The sequence below is a fragment of the Mytilus californianus genome, unplaced genomic scaffold, assembly GCF_021869535.1.
Source record: "Mytilus californianus isolate M0D057914Y unplaced genomic scaffold, xbMytCali1.0.p SCAF_1, whole genome shotgun sequence".
Classification (NCBI taxonomy): Eukaryota; Metazoa; Mollusca; class Bivalvia; order Mytilida; family Mytilidae; genus Mytilus; species Mytilus californianus.
Genome location: NW_026262581.1, coordinates 140,268,522 through 140,285,559, shown reverse-complemented (window position 1 = coordinate 140,285,559; position 17,038 = coordinate 140,268,522). Strand labels below are relative to the sequence as shown.

The window sequence follows — 17,038 nt, the reverse complement described above, 5'->3', positions numbered from 1 at the left end:
ATAAATAGGCATACAGTTAGATGTGGACTGGAGACAGGATTGAATACGTTATATAATCTTGAATGTTGGAATGCTTAACTACTAAACTTTACATTTATAGTATTCTGAAATGCTTTCAATTTGTTATCAGGATAGTTTCATACAGGTAGGCATTTCATGTCACATAGGGTAAGCTGACAATAATTAAAGTCTTGTTTTCAAATTCTTATAAACATTGAAACAGGGGTGGGGTATATAATATACTGTAAAAGAAAGGTTAGAGTACATGCAGTGATTTTTTTGAGGCTATGATTCTGATAAATAAGTACTGTTGTGAGAAAAGGTGTTCTCCAAAATTTCTCTATTTAAATGAATGCTAGTATAGGTTGCACTTTGTAAATGCAGCTGTTTCACAAAACATGCCTCTTTTGGGGAGATATATAATATTCATATATAGTTTGTTTTGTCTACATACTGGTTCCCAGATATAATCTCTATACTTCATCTCATAGATACATAATTTGGGAATGTTACCAGTATAAATACACATGGATAGCGGCTAAATTGAATTCTGAGGAAGACCAAAAATGAAGGGAGGGGTTGTACAGAATTTTAGTACAAGTTTAAACTCTTAGAAGTTCGGGGCATATATATGTTGAAAATATGCCACACAGCCCTATGTTTTGACCTTTGAAAAAAATAGTAGTGCATATGAACATTCCATTCTAGGTTATAATTTTTTACGAAACTTCATAGTAAAAGTGGCACAGTTTTAGCCGTAAAAGGAGTTCCATTATTTAAGTATTGTTGTTTTTAGAGTTACACAGATTGGATGTTATGATTTAGGAGTTAACAGAATACTACAGGCTGGTATAGAAGTATTATCAGATAAATTAATTAAGTATTGTTGTTTTTAGAGTAACACAGATGGGATGTTATGATTTAGGAGTTACCAGAATACTACAGGCTGGTATAGAATTATCCTCAGATAAATTAAATAAGTATTGTTGTTTTTAGAGTTACACAGATTGGATGTTATGATTTAGGAGTTACCAGAATACTACAGGCTGGTATAGAAGTATCATCAGATAAATTAATTAAGTATTGTTGTTTTTAGAGTTACACAGATTGGATGTTATGGATGAGGAGTTACCAGAATACTACAGGCTGGTATAGAAGTATCATCAGATAAATTAATTAAGTATTGTTGTTTTTAGAGTTACACAGATTGGATGTTATGATTAAGGAGTTACCAGAATACTACAGGCTGGTATAGAAGTATTATCAGAGGATGAAGCCATACGATGGCCAAAACTGATATCACCATACCAGATATGTATAATTCCACAAATGGTAAGTATTTATCCTTCTTTCTTTCCATGTCCAACAGAATAATGACAATTGTAACGACATATGACAATTGTAACAACTTATGACAATTGTAACAACACATGACAAATGTAACAACATATGACATTTGTAACAACATATGACATTTGTAACAACACATGACAATTGTAACAACATATGACAGTTGCAACAACATATAACAATTGTAACAACACATGACAATTGTAACAACATATGACAATTGTAACAACATATGACAATTGTAACATCCTGTGACAATTGTTACAACATATGACAATTGTAACATCGTATGACAAATGTGACAACATATGACAATTGTAACAACCTCTGACAATTGTAACAACATATGACAATTGTAACATCAAAAGACAATTGTAAGATCAAAAGACAATTGTAATCACACATGCCAATTGTAGCGACACATGACAATTGGAACATCATATGACAATTGAAAAAACGCATGACAATCGTAACAATATATGACAATTGTAATAAAATATGACAATTGTAACATCATATGACATTTGTAACAACATATGACAATTCTAACATTATATGACAATTGCAACAACATATGACAGCTGTGACAAAACATGACAATTGTTACATCATATGACAGTTGTAACATCATATGACAATTGTAACAACATATGACAATTGTAACAACATATGATAATTGTAACAATACATCATATGACAATTGTAACAACATTTGATAATTGAAACATCATATGACTATTGTAACAACATTTGTTAATTGTAACAACATATGACAATTGTAACAACATATGACAAATGTAACATCATAGGACAATTGTAACAAAATATGACAATTATAACAACATATGACAATTGTAACGACATATGACAATTGTTACAACATATGACAATTGTAACATCATATGACAATTGTAATAAAATATGATAATTTTTATAGAATTTAATAATTGATAAAAATATCACAAATGTATCAAAATATTACAGTAAATATTTGTTATATTAAAGTTAGGGATTGGAAAGGGTCATTGCTAATATTGTCCATAGTTATATGTGAGCAATACTTTTTAGCCTCTACTTTACCTGGTTCCTTTAAGTCTTTATTGTTGTAATTAGTACTCATGATAGCCAGAATAAACTTATCAAGAAATAGGCAAAAGAAAGAAATTAGCAATTAAAAATTTCTTTTGGCTTAAACTATTTTCTCGGTGTATTTTTCATCAAGGACTTTTCAACCTGTTTTAAAGTAGTTTATAGGGGAAGCTTAACATTTATTCTATAAATAAAGATCCTAAATACTGTGGATTCATTATTAGTGGTTAGATATCTAACCAGTTTTCAGGGATTTAGTGGTTCAGGTAAACAACAGATTTGAATGTTCAACAAAGAGCTAATTTACTGTAGACTTTTTGCAGACTTTGGCAAAATCATGAAATCTAATATCCATGATAAAAACTTTTCCTCAATTCACCAAAAATTAGTTCCCACGAAAAATCAAGTAAACCACAGAAATAGGTTAATTAAATTTTCACCATGGATGCTATTTTATCTAAATGTTCTTTGTTGTAGAAAGGTTATATGGAAGAAAAGTTCATGGAGCTAGCTAACAATCTGTATGATGAATTAGTGACTGTGCCAAACCTCCGTGGGGAAGTGGTCATCGATGACAGGACTAGATTTACTGTTGGTAACAGGTTGACCCATGCAAAAACAGATTAGGATATCCTTACGTTGTTGTTATTGGAAAAAGTGTAAGTAATAGTATAAAATATGTAAGTTGATTCCAAAGGGACAAATAAAAAACAATTGTCGGAAGAAAGACAGACACTAAACGCCATGACCCCAAAATAATTCGAAACGCTGAAAATGCTACATAAGAAACTGGAGATTAAGGAACAAAATTTGGACCAAAAACTAGGGACAGAGAGGTATAACTTATTTTGATTTTGTTTATCATAGTTTAGTAATTTAAGAGAAGTTTTAAATAAAAGGTACACTATTAAAATCTCTGTCCACTTAAGCATCATACACCTTTCTACAATAGAATTTAACAACAATGATGTTGACAACTCACTAATAGCAAAGAAACAGTAACATACATTTGAATTGGTGTTTGTTTGTTGTATTTCTGGATTATAAGGAAAACAGAGCCACGCGATATCTGATATTTACAAATGGTACGTCCCAAAAGGTTGATACATCTGGTTTAAACTCTGTTTTTGCCATTTTCGTGATTCGTGACCTACTTCTTGACTCTCAGGCTGGAAGGTACTGTGTTTTGTGTCACGTGCACAGCAGAGTCATTAGGGAGGAACTTTATCAACTTACAAATGAGGATGCAAAAATGTGTGCCAATCGCCACCAAAAAATTTGTGTCAAAATGTGTGCAAATCTCCAAGGATTAAGATGTAACATGGCTGTGACAAACTTATATTAATCTTAAAATATTTATTTCTCTTTTATTCCTCCTCATCCTACTTATGATCTGTAAATATAGTATAAAAGATTTTTTTTGATTTTTTCAGGCCATTGATGAAGAACCTAAGTTTGAACTACAGGACATTTATAACAAAACTACAGATTGTTTACCATCATCTCAAATCATTTCCAAACTTTCACTTATTGAAACTGAATATTGAATAATAAATGCATATTTTTTTAATTATGGTTTTGTTATAAGTGTAGTTTTCCACATTTCTTTTCCTATACTTGCACATCATGGAAATTTCAAAATGTTTATAACAATTTTCATTTTACTATTTTAAATGTAACAGATTTCAGAATTTGTATCAAGACTTTAATATTACTTCTTTGGAACTGCAGGACATTTATAACAAAACTACAGATTTTTTACCATCATCTCAAATCATTCCAAACTTCTACATATTAAAACTGCATGACAATAAAATGCATATTTTTTTATTATGGCTTTGTTATAAAAGTAACTGTTTCCCGTTTCTTTTCCTATACTTGCACATTATGGAAATTATAAATTTTTTATAATAATTTTCCATTTTACTATTGAAAATGTATCAGAATTTGTAGCAAGATTTTAATATTATTGAGTTATTACACACTCAAGTAGGACCTCAGTGGCCGAGTTGTCTATGTTGTTCTTCTACAGCAATCACTATCTTGTCAGAACAAGTTGTGAGTATGACATTCTGTTTACTAGGATTGCAAGTTTGTCCTGCTGTAGGTGTTTTCTCACCCATCTTCCTCAATCAATAAAAACTGGCTGCCACAATGCCACTTTATAGCCAATAGTGCTGAAAGTGATGTTATACACCAACATTCAATAAATCAATCAATCACAATCCAATAATTCTTCAAAGAAAAGTATTTGTTATTGAGTGGAATACTGCTCAAGCTGGTGTTATAGGGAACCTCAATTATAATGCCAGACTTTTTTGTTTCATCATACCCCTCTAGAACTGCAGGCTGTAAAGCTGGTGTTATAGGGAACCTCAATTATAATGCCAGACTTTTTTGTTTCATCATACCCCTCTAGAACTGCCGGCTGTAAAACTGGTGTTATAGGGAACTTCAATTATAATGTCAGACTTTTTTGTTTCATCATACCCCTCTAGAACTGCAGGCTGTAAAGCTGGTGTTATAAGGAACCTCAATTATAATCAATGACAGACTTTTTTGTTTCATCATACCCCTCTAGAACTGCAGGCTGTAAAGCTGGTGTTATAGGGCACCTCAATTATAATGCCAGACTTTTTTGTTACATCATACCCCTCTAGAACTGCAGGCTATAAAGCTGGTGTAAGAGGGTACCTCAATTATAATGTCAGACTTTTTGTTTCATTATACCCTACTCTAGGAGTGCAGGCTATAGTGCAATCACCTTGTCTTCCATTGATTGGAATGCTGCTCAAGCTGGCGTTAGAGGACACCTCAATTATAATGCCAGACTGTTTGTTGCATTTTACCCCACTCTAGGAGTGCAGGCTATAGTGCAATCACCTTGTCTTCCATTGATTAGTCCAACAGAAAGTTTCATCACACCTTTCTCGGGAATACTGAACATAGATGTTCTCATTTTGTCAATGATTAGTTGTAAGGTGTAAGCTCTTTTCAGATTTGGCAGACACCCTCATACTTTTATCTGATATATTTTAAATTTTTCAATACTAGTATGTTTAATTAAAAACAAATATCTTCGTCACACTTTTCTCCAGAACTGTATAACAGAATTACATTATACTTGGTCATCGTCAGGACAGTGGTCACTAGTAACATGTAAGTGCTTTTTTGATTTGGTGTTCAAAAGCAATTCACAGAATGACTCCATATTTAATCAGCAGATTGACAGTGATGAGTTGTGATGTGTTTTTCAGATCTGCCAGACACCTACTTCCTGTATGCCAATACTTTGGATTTTTTTAATATTATCAATGAAAACAAATATGTTTGTCACATTTTTTTCTCATCACTTGGCGTCCGGCGTCCGTCGTCCGGCGTCGTCCGGCGTCGTCCGTCGTCGTCCGTCGTCGGCGTTAACTTTTTACATTTTGAACTTCTTCTAGAGAACCACTGAATGGAATGAAACCAAACATGGCATGAATGTTCCTTATGAGGTGCTGACCAAGTGTTGTTACTTTGTAGCCGATCCATCATCCAAGATGGCCGCCATCGGGGAACTTAGTTTAACATAGGACCCTATGGGAAATGCATACAAATGACTTCTTTTAGAGAACCACTGAATGGAATGAAACCAAACATGGCATGAATGTTCCTTATGAGGTGCTGACCAAGTGTTGTTACTTTGTAGCCGATCCATCATCCAAGATGGCCGCCATCGGGGAACTTAGTTTAACATAGGACCCTATGGGAAATACATACAAATGTCTTCTTTTAGAGAACCACTGAATGGAATGAAACCAAACATGGCATGAATGTTCCTTATGAGGTGCTGACCAAGTGTTGTTACTTTGTAGCCGATCCATCATCCAAGATGGCCGCCAGCGGGGGACTTAGTTTAACATAGGACCCTATGGGAAATGCATACAAATGACTTCTTTTAGAGAACCACTGAATGGAATGAAACCAAACATGGCATGAATGTTCCTTATTAGGTGCTCACCAAGTGTTGTTACTTTGTAGCTGATCCCTCATCCAAGATGGCCGCCATCGGGGGACTTAGTTTAACATAGGACCCTATGGGAAATGCATACAAATGACTTCTTTTAGAGAACCACTGAATGGAATAAAACCAAACATGGCATGAATGTTCCTTATGAGGTGCTGACCATGTGTTGTTACTTTGTAGCCGATCCATCATCCAAGATGGCCGCCATCGGGGGACTTAGTTTAACATAGGACCCTATGGGAAATGCATACAAATGACTTCTTTTAGAGAACCACTGAATGGAATAAAACCAAACATGGCATGAATGTTCCTTATGAGGTGCTGACCATGTGTTGTTACTTTGTAGCCGATCCATCATCCAAGATGGCCGCCATCGGGGAACTTAGTTTAACATAGGACCCTATGGGAAATACATACAAATGTCTTCTTTTAGAGAACCACTGAATGGAATGAAACCAAACATGGTATGAATGTTCCTTATGAGGTGCTGACCAAGTGTTGTTACTTTGTAGCCGATCCATCATCCAAGATGGCCGCCAGCGGGGGACTTAGTTTAACATAGGACTCTATGGGAAATACATAAAAATGTCTTCTTTTAGAGAACCACTGAATGGAATGGAACCAAACATGGCATGAATGTTCCTTATGAGATGCTGACCAAGTGTTGTTACTTTGCAGTCGGTCCATCATCCAAGATGGCCGCCAGCGGGGGACTTAGTTTAACATAAGACCCTATGGGAAATACATACAAATGTCTTCTTTTAGAGAACCACTGAATGGAATGAAACCAAACATGGCATGAATGTTCCTTATGAGGTTCTGACCAAGTGTTGTTACTTTGTAGCCGATCCATCATCCAAGATGGCCGCCAGCGGGGGACTTAGTTTAACATAGGACCCTATGGGAAATACATACAAATGTCTTCTTTTAGAGAACCACTGAATGGAATTGAACCAAACATGGCATGAATGTTCCTTATGAGGTGTTGACCAAGTGTTGTTACTTTGCAGTCGGTCCATCATCCAAGATGGCCGACAGCAGGGGACTTAGTTTAACAAAGGATCTATGGGAAATACATACAAATGTCTTCTTTTAGAGAACCACTGAATGGAATGAAACCAAACATGGCATGAATCTTCCTTATGAGATGCTGACCAAGTGTTGTTACTTTGTAGCTGATCCATCATTCAAGATGGCCGCCAGCGGGGGACTTAGTTTTACATAGGACCCTATGGGAAATACATGAAAATGTCTTCGTTTGGAGAACCAATAAATGGAATGGAACCAAACATAACATAAATGTTCCTTATGAGATGTTGACCAAGTGTTGTTACTTTGCAGCTGATCCATCATCCAAGATGGCCGACAGCGGGGGACTTAGTTTAACATAGGACCCTATGGGAAATACATACAATTGTCTTCTTTTAGAGAACCACTGAATGGAATTGAACCAAACATGGCATGAATGTTCCTTATGAGTTGCTGACCAAGTGTTGTTACTTTGCAGTCGATCCATCATCCAAGATGGCCGCTAGGGGGAGGGGCTTAGTTTAACATAGGACCCTATGGGAAATACATACAAATGTCTTCTTTTAGAGTACCACTTAATGGAATGAAACCAAACATGGCATGAATGTTCCTTATGAAGTGCTGACCAAGTGTTGCTACTTTGTTGCCGATTTACAGTTCAAGATGGCCACCAGGATATTTTATTAAATAACGGGACCAATATTAATCAAAATTTGGCCTCAATCATTATTTGGGTATCTGTTATGATTTTTATCTATCTTTACATGATTTCTAAAACCAAAGTAGAGTCAGGTGAGCGACACAGGCTCTTGAGAGCCTCTAGTTATTGTACTACTGAACAGGATGACCTCATGTATGGCCATTAGCTTGACCAGGATGATTGCACTCCATCTTCCTCTATCAATAAAAAACTGGCTGCCACTATATAGCCAATATGTTATGGAAAAGGAAAATCTACAAAGTCTAAATCCTTACTAAATAATTCTTTATCTGCTACATCAATCGTGGGAGAAGTCCTCGCATTGACAGCATTTAACTAGCACATGCCTTATTCTATGTTTCTTTATATACTTTATTTTTATAAGTATATTACAGACGACACGAAGGTAAATTTCTAAACAATATTATGATACCTATCAGTTAATAATTTACATTTCATTAGGAACTATCATTTGTTTGTTTTTGTTTTTTTTTTTTCCCTTTTATTTTCCTTACAATTTGTTTTTTGTGGGTTTTTTTTGTGGTTTTTTTCTGTGTTTTTTTTTTTTTTTTTAAATATTATTTTTTTTATATACATATGTATACTTTATTGTAACACAGCCAACCCAGTTCGTCACAGCTTCATATAATTACTTGCCAAAATGTTATACTAAAAATAGAGTAAGGAATGAGCGTATATATATAATATTTATGTTATATGAATTTAAGGCGCAATTACTATAAAAGTAAACCGCCTACCAAAACCAATAACAACATCAATATAGCCAATAGCGCTGCAAGTGGTTTTAAACACCAACAATCAATCAATCACACTCAAATATTTCCTCAAAGAAAAGTATCAGATATTGATTGGAATACTGCTCAAGCTGGCGTTAGAGGGCACCTTAATTATAATGCCAGAGTTTTTGTTTCATTACACCCCACTCTAAGAGTGCAGGCTATGAAGCTGGTGTTAGAGCGCACCTCAGTTATAATGCCAGAGTTTTTGTTTCATTATACCCCACTCTAGGAGTGCAGGCTATAGTGCAATCACCTTTTCCTCCATTGATTGGAATACTGCTCAAGCTGTTGTTAGCTGGCACCTCAATTATAATGCCAGACTTTTTGTTTCATTATACCCCACTCTAGGAGTGCAGGCTATATTGCAATCACCTTTTCCTCCATTGATTTGAATACTGCTTAAGCTGGTGTTAGAGTGTTATTTCCTACAAGAAATTTGCATTGCAATTTTCCATACTATTTCTTTGTTTTGGGGCAGAACTCCAGGATAGAAATTTCATAAAAAAATCCAACAAGAAATGTAGGCTTATATAACAGTGCATACAATGCAATTTCCTATAATGTATATTTTAAAAGCATATATTTCCTTTAAAAAATAGTTGATGATCACTGGTTTTTCGGATTCATTCAAGACATGTTGATATCAATTCTTTTAATAGCAAGAATCATTTAATTGTTATTTTGAAATAGTAAACAGAAACAAATGTGCTTGCATGGAAATATTTCTATTACAGATTGATAATGATAATGTCTACATCAACATCACACCATTATACAACATCAAATATTTAAAAACTGTATAAAAAAGGGGGAAAAGTAAATTATCATATTGCAAAGACATATAATATGAATTGTTTTTATACCAGTATATAAATACAGATGTCCTTAACCAATACAATTCAATCCCGCTAACAAAGATAAGATAGATATTTTACAGATAGTCTGGGTCAGGTATATTTCTGTCATTTAAATATTTATCGATTACCTGAATCAGATATAAATCTGTCCTGATTAACTTCCTGGTTGGTCTACATTTGAAGAAACAGTGAAGGACATTTCAGTTGCCATGCACACACCTAATTTAACTTTTGTCACAATAACATCAACAGGTAAATGGTTAAAAAAAAAAAAACTACTACTGCAATTTGACTATATAAAACTTAAATATTCTAGAAATGTATTGTGTGCTGAAGTTTTCCTGTTCACGCTATAAAACAATCAAAATGCTCATGAGCACTGCGGGAAAAGAATACTTTAATGGTCATTGATTGATTGTTGTTTAATTGTTTTAGGTCAACTGGCAAATATTTCATGCATGTTTAGACAACTTCAATTATGCATTGTGAACTTAGAATTAAAAATTCATTGTATTCAGCAAAAACAAAACACAAACAAATATTTGGTCAATATTTTAAATTGAGTAATTTCCCTTTGATCAAATAAATCATGCACTTTGTGCTACTTTCTTCCACTTGTGTTATTACAAGTATGATTATTCATAACCTAAAAATTAAAAATTGCATTGTATTCACCAAAAATACAAAATCAAATATCTGAAATACCCTCTAAATTGTGAAAGGAAAACACCGATCCATCTACATTAACAATATCATTTACAAATCTTATACCCTTTTAATTAAAACCAATCCACGTTCAAAATGTGTTTTTTTTCTACATTAATGTTATTGTTTAGCCAAATTGGACTTGCAAGAAAGCATTCCCAACTGTCATTTTCATCTTTTTCCAGGAGTATAGTTGCCATGATTTCAGAACATCTTTCCTAAATGATCGTTTCGGGCAAACGTATGACCTTTATAAATAGACTTTTAAACATCTTTATGTTCACACATTAGGCTGTGATACTGTGAATTTAAGGAGAAACTGAACGACTTTTTGAAGCAAAGTAATAAAATAGAAAACATTCTAAGCACATTTGGATCATTAGAATCATTTCGAGAAGTATTTGTTGTTAAAACAGACTTAGCTATGAATAGAGAAACAAGTTTGAGGAGGGAGGAAAAAGTTGAAGCACGAGAACAATCCAACATAAACAACATGACCATGAATATAGCGAGAAAGATAGAGATCAACATGAAGAAAACTATTATTGACATGATTTGTCTGATAGATGGAAGAGTTATAGTAGTGGAACGATGGGGTACAGTTAACCTATTTTCTTCTGATGGCAAACTACAGAAACAATTACCTATACCTGGTGATGCGAGGAGTGTCACACAGATAGATCAGAACACTATAGCTATAACTTATCATAATGAGAAAGCCATTAAGATCTTCAATATGGAGAATGAAACAGTTACCAAAATTATCAAATTAGGCAAAGTATGCAGCGGTTTATCATTCTCCAATAATTCTCTGGCTGTAGGTTTGGATTATAATGAAATTCGTATTTTAGACCTAGAAGGAAATACACTGAATTCAATACAAGTTCAGAGTAAATCAACACTGTTTATCCTTGTTTACTGTAATGACAGAGTAATCTATATTGACTATCTTGATGGAGCTGTATACTGTTATGATGGATCAGGTAAACAGATCTGGCGATATACACAGGATTTATCCTCACCATATGGACTTTGTACAGATACTTATGGTAACATTATTGTAGCAAACTATTACTCTGATAGTATAACAGTAATATCAAAAGATGGACAGAATAGTAGAGTATTGATTAGTGAAGAGGATGGACTGGTTCGACCTCAGTGTATTTGTTTAAAATATAATGAGTCGTCGGGTTTTATTTGTGATGAAAATTGCACATACTTGGCAAAATTCAATTTATCTCCTTAATAAGATATGCATTAAGAAATCAAATGATATTCTTTAAACCTGCAACTAATTAAATATAAATACAACTTATCCAGCTAATATCTAGTAAGAGCAAATTGAGTTGTCTATTTAGCGGTATATTTAACATTGCCATAAAGCGCGGAGGTTTGGCTACCCACAAAACCAGGTTCAATGCACCATTTTTTCTTGAAATGTCCTGTACCAAGTCAGCAATATGGCAGTCTAATAGTTCGTTTCTCTGAATGTTTTATTGATGTTTTGTTTTGTTTGTTGCACTTCTGTGTTCTGTTATTTCCTTGTTTTCTCTTATAGTTGTAGTCTTTCCCTCGATTTAATATAAAAAAGAAGATGTGGTATGATTGCCAATGAGACAACTCTCCACAAGCGACCAAATGACACATAAATTAACAACTATAGATCACCGTACGGCCTTCAACAATGAGCAAAGCCCATATCGCATAGTCAGCTATAAAAGGCCCCGAAATGACAAATGTAGAGCAATTCAAACGAGAAAACTAATGGCCTAATGTATATACAAAAAATAAACAATAAACAAATATGTAACACACCAACAAACGACAACCACTGAATTACAGGCTCCTGACTTGGGACAGGCACATACATACAGAAGTGGCGGGGTTAAACATGTTAGCGGGATCCCATCCTTCCCCCTAACCTGGGACAGTGGTGTAACAGTACAACATAAGAACGAACTATAAAAAAATCAGTTGAAAAAGCTTAACTCATCAGATGGATACAAATAGAAATACATCTAACAAAAACACAGAGTGGACGTGGCCGGGTACTTGTATATCCCAACAACAAAAAGACACAAATTACTGATCTGAGAGTACTCGCAGTTACTGACAGCTAGTTCAAAGCCACTAACAACTAATAAAAAAATCATGCATCTAAGACTAAATTATCAATCAGTACACATCCAACTTCCAATGGATTTATTGTAAAGACGTCATAAACAGTCGGAGAAAAACATGACCTTGTGCAATGCCAAGATACAGGTATCGACAGATTGTAGATCCATGAATGTGTATATGTATATAACAATAATATTTAGTTTGCTTTTAATTTACTGAAAACAAAATCAATATTAATATCAATAAAAACAATATTCAATGATCTAATTACAGTGTTGAATTGGTAACCTATAAGAATAAGTTTATTTAAAGGATCGATAAGTTTACCAGGATTGTTTCTAAATTTCCGGGCACTGTAAACAACATTTCCGTAAAAATGAGGAAGTGATATCCGTTTGAAATAAGTACAACCAAACTTTAAAACCAAATCTTTATATCTATGGAAGAATTTAGTAAAGGTTTTAAGTAATTTGTGATAACGAAATCCCTGTCTTAATAATTTACCAGTAAAACATAGATAACGTTCGTTAAAATCAAAAACGTCACAACAGACACGGGCATAGCGAACTAGTTGTGAAATATAAACACCGTAAAATGGTGCCAAAGGAACATCACCATCCAAAAAGGAAAAGTAAACAATAGGGAACGAAAAATCGTCCCTTTTGTCGTTAATTTTAGTGTGCAGTTCCCCGTGTAAAACCGAAATATCTAAATCTAGGAAAGGACAGTTATTACCGTTTAAACTTGATTTATTTAAAGTAAGGTCCTTTTGGTAAATTTCGGCAGTATATTTAGAAAATTCTTGATTATTTAACGAAAATATCATCAAGATAACGGTAAGTGTTGTTGAATTTATCAATTAAATTCAATTTAAGTTAGTAACCCGGATTTGTTTTCTCTCAATCAATTTATGACTTTTGAACAGCGGTATACTACTGTTTGCCTTTATAAGTCATACTCGACCAAAATTCATGAGCATGCGGACACCAAGCGTAACTGAGGCGGAAACCAGGCGTTTTATGCAAATGAGTACGCCTGGTCAATAAATAAACCAGGCGTAATGTCTTTACATAATACTAAACTTAATTTAAATCAGTGTATTATCCTAGATGTGAACTTCGTGTATTTGAAACAAACTTGTACTGTTGCTTACATTTCTGACTGTTTGACATAAAAAATGAAAATTATTGAAGAAGATATATAAAGAAATGAAATTAGACAGACACTGGATCAAATTAGCTAAGTTGAAACAAGAATTATGACAATTAACTTTTCTTGAAGTAAAACTAGCATTTTGACTTAGTTGTTTTGAAAATTAATGTCATTTGAACTAAAACAATCAATGATAATACTGTAATTTAACTTGTGAGAGATTAACATGTTATTCTCCAAGGATGAAGGTTTCCAGAATTTGAAATTAACGTTTAAAAATAAAAACTTAATAACTTTAAGTTAGTTATTCACATAATAATTATTTACCATGTAAACTACTTTCCTTTTATTTCACAATTTTCATTCATCAATTTGATTCCATAATTCCAATTTCAAATTCTTCCAAAAAGCACAAAAAAAGCTAATTTCCCCTATATATCAAGCTGCCAATATGCCCAACTCTTCCAAGGTCATATAGCACAGAGCCAAATTTTGAAAAAACTTTCCCATGATCCTTTAAACAAATCACTATGGGTATAATGATTTACGCCCTTCCAGCAGTTTTACGCCCGTAGGAAAATTTACGCCTTGCTTATTTCAATTTACGCAAGGTTTACCACTTTTTTCCTACGCCTGTAAATGCTACAAATTTAAAAGAGGGACGAAAGATACCAGAGGGACAGTCAAACTCATAGATCGAAAAAAACTGACAACACCATGGCCAAAGTTTCCTGCTCTATTACGCCTGGATCTGGACAAGTCATGTAACTACCACTTACGCCTGATTTACACCAGATTTCCAGGCACAATACGCCTTATACTTTCGTACGGGGTACAATGAATATAAAATATAATTCCCCACTGATTTTCAATAATAAAATATTTTTAGTATGAGCAGATTTTTTTTCACAAATAAAGTCAAAAATTAATATAAATTTTCAAAAAAAAATGGCAAAAAAATTAAATAATATACATTTTCAAATGAACAATTAAATCATAACTATAAGAAATTGTGAACTTCCAACTTCTTTTCCTACAGTGATTCTCTTTGTAGTGAAGAAATAATTTTTCCATTTTCTATAAATAATTAAAAATGTACTGAGAGAAATCAATTCATTATCAATTATCTTAATAATACACCTTTCAACTTTTAATCGTCAGTGTCATATAATCATAAATGTTTCTAATAAGCAATTCTTAGAGGACAAAATATGATACCTATGTATATGTGTATTAATGTATTTATTAAATATCCATAACACATGGGTTTGTTGCTATATTAGGAACATTGGTGTTTTGCTATATTGGGAACATTGGTTTGTTGCTATATTTTAGGGTTCTGGTCCTGCCTGGAATTAAATGTATGTGATTTTTATAGAATGGAGATAATAGCATCTGTCTGAACTTTTTAATGTTTCATTTCAAAATATAAAAGTGTTTTTCTGTTACAAATCATGATGTTTTGTTTTATGTGTACATGTCATGCTGCCCATCAAGGGCGCTTGATTGGAATAATAAATAATATTCTATATTGGGAACATGTGTTCATTTTTACAATAATATTTATATTGTTTTAGCATAACAGTAAGTCACCTTAACAAAGTTAAGAGTTTAAAGTTTCTTTGAATGAAAGCACGGACTGGTCATTTGTTTGATGAACGAATGCTATTTCTTTATTTTTCGATGTAGATATGTTTGTAAGACATGTGTACTGCAGCAGCTTAGTGTGTAAGCAAAGTGATTGAGGACAGTTGTCTAAATAAAAATAAATAAAACTTTGCTGCACTCGTCTATGCGAGCTGTTCCCCATAGATATGTGTTTTAGATTTGTTCAGAAATACTGTAAATATTTGCAATTGAGGCCACGAATAAGTAAATAAATGTCTTTGGTTTAACTTACAAAATGTCCACAAAACAACCTTTTTAGATTAATTTTTGGAGACGATAAAGATCTTAGTTTAAGGTTTATTTGTTGGTCCCATGTCAAGCAAGGATAATTGATAAACTTTATTAGAAGACTCTTTATTAGGTAGTTTCTCCTGTTTCTAAAGAGAAAAATTTAAAAGGTGAAACTTGTAAAGGGGAACATTATTGGTTAAGATATTATCATAATTGCAATTAAAAAAAACAAATTGGTGACCCACTCTAATTGATTCATATTTTATATACTGAAAAGTGCTTTTCCTTCTAAAGACCTGTAGTAAATGCAAATGTCTGTAATAGAGCTATATTAATGTTTTTTGTCCACACTATACTTAAATATATAATTCTAAATTATGCAAACTACTGTTTAAAATCTTTCCATGAGTGATTTCCATCACTATGATTAATGGGAGGAGTGAAAATATATTTTGAGTTTTTGTTTGGTATAATACCTTAAAGTTTTGTATTATTGTTCCCCTTTTTCACATATATTCCATTGATTGTATTAAAATACTTAAATTTTCTTAAGGTTGTCATAAAGTTTTTGTATAAAAACAGTCTTTTGGCCCCTTGAATTTGAAACATCAAAATGTAAGTAGTTATAAACCTTCAAAAAACATATTTCAGATGTTTGTAACACCTTCTTCTAAATGTTTTTTGTTGGGAACAAAATCATATGGAAGAAAAGTTCATGGAGCTAGCTAACAATATGTATGGTGAATTAGTGACTGAGCCAAACCTCCGAGGGAAAGTGGTCATTGCTGACAGAACTATATTTACTGTTGGTAACAGGTTGACCCAGGCAAATAGATTAGGATATCCTTACGTTGTTGTTATTGGAAAAAGTGTAAGTAATAGTATTAAATATGGAAGTTGATTCTAAAGGGACACATACAAACCAATTGTTGAAGAAAGACAAAAGCTAAACGCCATGTCCCCCTACCCCCAAAAAAGGCGAAACGACTAACGCTGCAAATAATACATAAGACAATAGAAACGACAACTACTGAACATCAGGTTCCTGGCAGGTGCAAACAAACAAATGCAGCGGGTTTAAACGTTTTAATAGGTACCAACCTTCACTCTTACCCGAAACAATAGTGTAACATCACAACATAGAAAGATACACTATAAAATATCAACTGAAATGGCTTACCTCAATCAAAAGACATTAACACAAGTGAACATACACTGAACGAATGAATTTGATCTATGACACAATGTAAATACAAAATCAATTAAAAAGGGGGTGAATAAATAAAGGCAACAGTATTATACCGCTGTGAGATGTTAAATAATTTCC

General features: G+C 33.3%; 2 protein-coding genes across 3 annotated transcripts in view; both read left to right on the top strand.

The window, feature by feature from the left end:
* The window catches only part of LOC127737255 (probable proline--tRNA ligase, mitochondrial), an 80,276-nt gene extending 63,716 nt beyond the window's left edge, over positions 1 to 16,560 (top strand). The window contains exons 13-14 of one of the 2 annotated variants that reach the window (XR_007999334.1): positions 2,921 to 3,041; positions 16,528 to 16,560. Coding sequence is in view for 1 of the 2 variants with exons in the window: in XM_052247841.1 (XP_052103801.1) it covers positions 2,921 to 2,950 (30 nt within the window). In the remaining variant the exon portion in view is untranslated. Of the gene's footprint in view, positions 1 to 2,920; positions 3,044 to 16,527 lie in introns of those variants that run through there. The other variant, XM_052247841.1, reaches the window with a different exon arrangement.
* LOC127739162 (uncharacterized) lies at positions 10,964 to 11,870 on the top strand. The gene is made up of 2 exons (XM_052250759.1): positions 10,964 to 11,699; positions 11,860 to 11,870. Exons 1-2 carry the CDS (start codon positions 10,964 to 10,966, stop codon positions 11,868 to 11,870), a joined length of 747 nt encoding a protein of 248 aa, XP_052106719.1.
* Positions 16,561 to 17,038: the final 478 nt, after the last annotated feature.

What these genes read in the sequence shown, in the direction of transcription:
- LOC127739162 (XM_052250759.1), top strand. Translation starts at nt 10,964, where the DNA reads ATGAATAGAGAAACAAGTTTGAGGAGGGAGGAAAAAGTTGAAGCACGA.